The 6,000-nt window shown below is 32.8% G+C and overlaps 1 protein-coding gene across 1 annotated transcript in view; it reads right to left on the bottom strand.

Annotated features, from left to right (window-relative positions):
- Window positions 1–789: 789 nt before the first annotated feature.
- LOC139498409 (gamma-tubulin complex component 5-like) overlaps window positions 790–6,000 on the bottom strand; it is a 44,508-nt gene continuing 39,297 nt past the window's right edge. Inside the window, exons 21-22 of the mRNA XM_071286790.1 lie at window positions 4,217–4,317; window positions 790–1,152 (exon numbers count right to left, since the gene is read on the bottom strand). Of these exons, the coding sequence (XP_071142891.1) occupies window positions 1,097–1,152; window positions 4,217–4,317 (157 nt within the window). The 3' untranslated portion in view covers window positions 790–1,096. The remainder of the gene's footprint in view (window positions 1,153–4,216; window positions 4,318–6,000) is intronic.

Here is a 6,000-nt window from a genome sequence, read left to right as displayed (position 1 = left end):
TTTTTTACCTGATAAAATCAAATATATAATATTTACATTGAAAAAATATATTCATTTTTTATACATGAAAAAATCAAGTGTTTTATCAGAAAAGTAAAATTGAGAATGGAAATGGGGAATGTGTCAAAGAGACAACAACCCGACCAAATAAAAAACAACAGCAGAGGGTCACCAACATATCAGAACAGGTATATTTGTAAAAACAAGAATGTGTCTCAAGTACACAGATGCCCCACTCGCACTATCATTTTCTATGTTCAATGGAACGTGAAATTGGGGTAAAAACTCTATTTTGTCATTAAAATTAGAAAGATCATATCATAGGGAACATGTGTATTAAGTTTCAAGTTGATTGGACTTCAACTTCTTCAAAAACTACCTTGACCAAAAACTTGAACCTGAAGCTGGACAGAATAACAAACAGACCGACAGACGAGAAAACATAATGCCCCTCTACTATCATAGGTGGGGCATAAAAAGTGAATCTTATGATACCCCCATGCACTAAAAGAATAAGGTTAACAGGAAGTTGTAAAGTGATTAATCTTAAAACGCATCATATGGTATAGCTGACTTGTGTAAACCATGAAACCAATTTTCAGAAATCCTTGTAATGTAGTTCCAGAGAAAGATGCAACGAAAAATATTCATGGGACGGACAGACGGACAGCAGGATGGATGGATGGAAGGACACAAGAAGTATAACAATATACCCCTACTTTTTTAAAGCAGGGGTATACAAACCAAAAAAAACTTAGAAATACCAGAAGAAAACTTCAAAACACAAAATACATACTTTCCAGCTTTTTTTTTTATTTCAGATACATGAAACTTTGTACAAACATGTGACACCACCATGTGTATGGCCTGTGTATATATGCATCTCTATATCTTGTGTCAGATAAAAATTGTATTAGGCAAGACAAAAAGTTCAAATCATAAATTATTATTTTTCATTGAAGGAAAATTCATAAATAAAGAACAAATTTTTCTTAAAGTATTGTCAAGATATTCTAATAAGTCTCCTGACTGATCAAACAAAACTTCACTGTTTATGAATCTGTATCCTCTCAAATCACCTTCTGTCTCATCATGATCAGTTCTTGACAACATGTTCTGTTGAGGTAATTAAAGCAAAGGCCAAACTTTCCACTGTAAAAAATATAAAATATTTGTTGTGAAATATGTTTGTAGCGGTAAAATTTGTCTGATGTCAGCTAATTTTTTAAAGTTAAATATAAAATCATATCATATTTCCACTCTGCTAAAAAGAAACAAAATAACTTCTCTTTCAAGAGTTTGAATTATATGTATATTCAGAGAATTTTTTTTAAAGTTTATTCCCCTTGATTAGGAATTTTTAAAAACACTGTCATTTTTTTACAGAGAAATCTTGTATGAAATTTAGAAAGCCAAGAAGACAAGAAATGAGCTATTAAGGTGGTACCCAACACTTTCACTAAAATTAATTTGGCTCGTTTAATTTTCATAAAATTTTGACAAAGTATTTACTTTGACCCTTTAGCAAAAATATAAAAATTTCAAAAAATTTTAACCAACCAATTTATCAGAAAAATTACACTGGTTATATAGCAGTTTGACAAACACTAATTTTGATCATTGAGAAGCTTAATATTCCTTTAACAACACAACGTAATTAAAACGTTTAGCTGATTTTACATAGTTATCTCCCTGTAGTGTTAGGTACCACCTTAAATTGACAGCAAATTGGGTTTGCTGTATTTTGAAATGTTACTTTCAGGCTTTTTTTACCTTCCACATGTCATGGCAATATTCAATCTATCAAGGACCAGAACTCCTGAACAACAAATACCAAACTTGACTATCATTTTGTCCTCAATAACAACATAGTAAAATTTTGAGAGTACTGGCTGAACAGTTGATATTAATTAAATTTTCATAGAAACAACATAAAGTGCAAATTTCCAATCTAACAATTAAGGACCATAACTCTTGAGCAACAAAAAGAAAATCATAAATATCAAACTTGACAAACATTTTGTTATAAATAACAGTGAATTGTCCACTATATGCAGATTTTCGTGCTGTTTTGTTCAGTCATGCTAATTCTATCTGTCCTGATTTCAATAGTATGTCAGATGACGATAAATTTGTATTTTTATTTAGTGATGAAAATGTTTACTTTTATACTGCCAAAATCTGCTATGATATTTTACTGCAAAGAAAATGTTTATTATATTCTTAAAAGATCTTAAAATGTATACTTTATCAGAGGCGGATCCAGGGGGTGGTCACCCGGTGCCGGTGACCACCCCCTGGGTTTGCAAAAATGGTGCACCATGTACCAAAAAATGGTGCACCTTGAACATTTTGAAAAATAAATTCGTCGATCAAATCAATTTGTCTATCGTAATCACCAGTCATAAAGTTGTCATTACTTACCTTAAGGCTAAATACATGTACCTTGACAGGTATGTTTATACAATGAACATGTAATCAACAATCGCTAATTACTTGGTCGATTTCTTTGATGTTAAGGTGTAAAAATGAAGAGACAGTCCTTAATCTTAGATGTTTTTAGCAGGTAATTTATACTTTTTTTACATTACGTTTATCTAAATTTTTAAAGTTTGTATAATAACTTTTCTCGACCAATAATATTTTTTTACTGTGATGCCAAAATTAAAAAATAATTTAAAAGTTTTAAAGTCACATAAATATTCTATATTGAATGAATACCCCCGTTCCATCATTTGTTTGTCTAAAAGTTTCGTCCATTCCAATTTTTTAGTAACTTATACCCTCTTTCCTTCAGGAAACGCCACAAATCAGCCCCCTCTGAAATACCAACGACTTGTAATGGACCTAGCATTGATACGAATAAAAGTGATCAGATTAAAGAAACAACCCCGACTTACATATAAGTACAAACGACATTGGTTTTGTAAAACAAACAACACGTAAATTAACAAACGAAGAGAAATTTAATTTGATAAGAAATCATGTCCAACCTGGAATAAACTATAACTTTCCTATAAAAAAGTATGCAGGAAAGAACAGACTGTTTCAGCTGAATTGCATGGCTAAATCGCTATGATGGGCTAGTGTACTCACCTTCACAAGAAGGAGCTTACTGCATATAATGTGCTCTGTTTGGGGTTGATAGCTTGCCATTGGAACATTATCATGCAAACCACTAACAGATATGGCACATGCAAGTACAAGACTTAACGATCATTTCGGCCGTGATGAGAAATCATGTAAAAAAAGTCATACTGAAGCTAGAGCAAAAGCTCAACTTTTTCTTGACAACATTGAGCAAAGGACTACTGATATTCAAACATTTATTGATAAAGCAATGAATGAACGTGTAAAAGCAAATATAACTGTTTTGAAATCTATATGCAAGTGTGTATATTACTTTGTGGCAAACAGAATCTTCCTATAAGGGGCCATAGGGATGATGCAAAACATATTTCGGACAGAAGTTTCAATTCCGGGAATTTTCAAGCACTGATTGATTTCCGTGTAGAGTCGGGGACTCTGTTCTAGGAGATTATCTGGAAAATGCCCCAAAGAACTGTACATATAGATCAAAAACTATACAGAATGAATAATGTGTAACTTTTGTCTTCTATAGTTGTAACTATTTTCATGATACCAATAAAAAAAATGAATTTTAATTTAAGATTTCAAAAGGTGACCACCCCCTAATAAATTCCTGGATCCGCCCCTGCTTTATGTTTTATATTTTATGTGTGTACATATATATATATATATATATGATATGTAAGTGTAAGCACGTCTGAGCCAGTGACAGATTTATCCATTGGATCACCAGCAGTGATGGTGATACATGGCTGTGTACATTATGTATATACAATGTACAACTCATCTAAACATCAACCCAACAATGTTAGATCTGTAAATTTGCTTTTGCAATTTTTTTTTCTTCCCTCGCCAAGATTGAACCCATGCTACTGAGATATCGTGACACCAAGTTGCCTACGCTGTAGCTGTCCCACTAGACATATAAGTGTATATACCTTTTTTATAGTCTCATAATTATTTTTAGAGTGGCTCTTGTTTTATATGTGAAGTTGTAATATTATGTAAATGTTTTATAAGAGGTGAGACAAAGACTGTAAAGCCATTCTGATAAGCATGTTAATTTAATAACACACAAGTAATTAACAACAATTCTGACGTGAACAGTTAGAAATGGTATACTTACAATGAGGAAAGGATCCTCTCTTGATAACATTGTTCAGGAAGGAGGATAAAAACTGAATACATCTGGAGAACTCGGTTTCCATCACAACAATGGTTTTAACGCTAAAATAAGAAACTTAGAATAACAGTTATTTGTTTCATCACAGATTGATACAAAAGCATGATATGTGAGCAAACTAAACTCTAATACTGCATACTGTGGTTTCATAATAATTCATAGAATACCAATTTTCATTGATTTCATGGGAATAAGTGAAACATGAAACTACAAATCTATGAATTACAAATTATTTATAGGCTTGCATGTACTTTGTCATAACCATGAAAATAAATATCCACTAAGATAAAATTGAGAATGGAAATGGGGAATGTGTCAAAGAGACAACAACCTGACCATGCATGGAACAGACAACAACAGAAGGTTACCAACAGGTCTTCAATGCAGCGAGAAACTCCCATACCCGGAGGCGTCCTTCAGCTGGCCCCTAAACAAATGTATATACAAGTTCAGTGACAATGAACGCCATACTAAACTCCAAATTATACACAAGAAACTAAAATTAAAAACAATACAAGACTAACAAAGGCCAGAGGCTCCTGACTTGGGACAGGCGCAAAACTGCGGCGGGGTTATCCATGTTTATGAGATCTCAACCCTCCCCTATACCTCTAACCAATGTAGAAAAGTAAACGCATAACAATACGCACATTAAAATTCAGTTCAAGAGAAGTCTGAGTCTGATGTAACCAAAGAAAATAAACAAAATGACAATAATACATAAATAACAACAGACTACTAGCAGTTAACTGACGTAAGATGCATGTTTTCCTCAGGTTATTTTTGTATCAGTTTTTGTTCGTGTTTGAAGTCTTAGAATGGACAGTTAAACCTTCTAGGCATTCCTTATTCCTGTTGAATTTCCGTATGTTTAGGAAAACAGTGTAATGTTTGTGAATGAGTAACATTGGTAAAACAAAAATGTGTCCATAGTAGAAGGATGCCCCACTCGTACTATCAATTTCCATGTTCAATGGACTGTGAAATTGGGTAAAAAATCTTATTTGGCATTTAAATTAGAAAGATCCTACCATAGGGAACATGTGTACTAAGTTTCAAATTGATTGAACTTCAACTTCATTAAAAACTACCATGACCAAAAACTTGAAACCTGAAACTCGCACTTTCGTTTTCTATGTTCAGTGGACCTTGAAATTGGGGTCATCAGTCGAATTTGGCTATAAAATAAGAAAGATCATATCATAAGGAACATGTGTACTAAGTTTGAAGTTGATTGGACTTCAGCTTCATCCTAAACTACCTTGACCAAAACTTTAACCTGAAACGGGACAGATGGATGGACGGACAGATGAACGAAAGAAAGAACAGACAGACGCACAGACCAGAAAACATAACGCCCCTCTACTATCGTCTGTGGGGCATAAAAATGTCCATCAAAAACACAGTGAACACTGCCATGCAAAAATTACCCAATATACAGTAATTTGTAAAACAAACTATATGCACTGTTCATAATCATTTATTCGAAGGTTAAAAATTATGTTTAGAAAGAAAGTTTCAGTTTCAAATCATTTTTCATAGCAACCCAATATATTATGTCAATTGGAATCGAATTGCATATTTACACATATTATAAGTACCATACACCTGATCATTTTAAACAGATATATCATGTTAAGGAGGGGTATTTTTCGCATATTCTTTTTGCATATACGCCGGCAGCGTTAAAAATGAACGATATTCATTTGATAACAGTAAATTGGTGA

The sequence above is a fragment of the Mytilus edulis genome, chromosome 12 (genome assembly GCF_963676685.1).
Source record: "Mytilus edulis chromosome 12, xbMytEdul2.2, whole genome shotgun sequence".
Taxonomy (NCBI): domain Eukaryota; kingdom Metazoa; phylum Mollusca; class Bivalvia; order Mytilida; family Mytilidae; genus Mytilus; species Mytilus edulis.
Note: the sequence above shows the minus strand (reverse complement) of the source record. Positions and strands in the feature narration are given on the sequence as shown.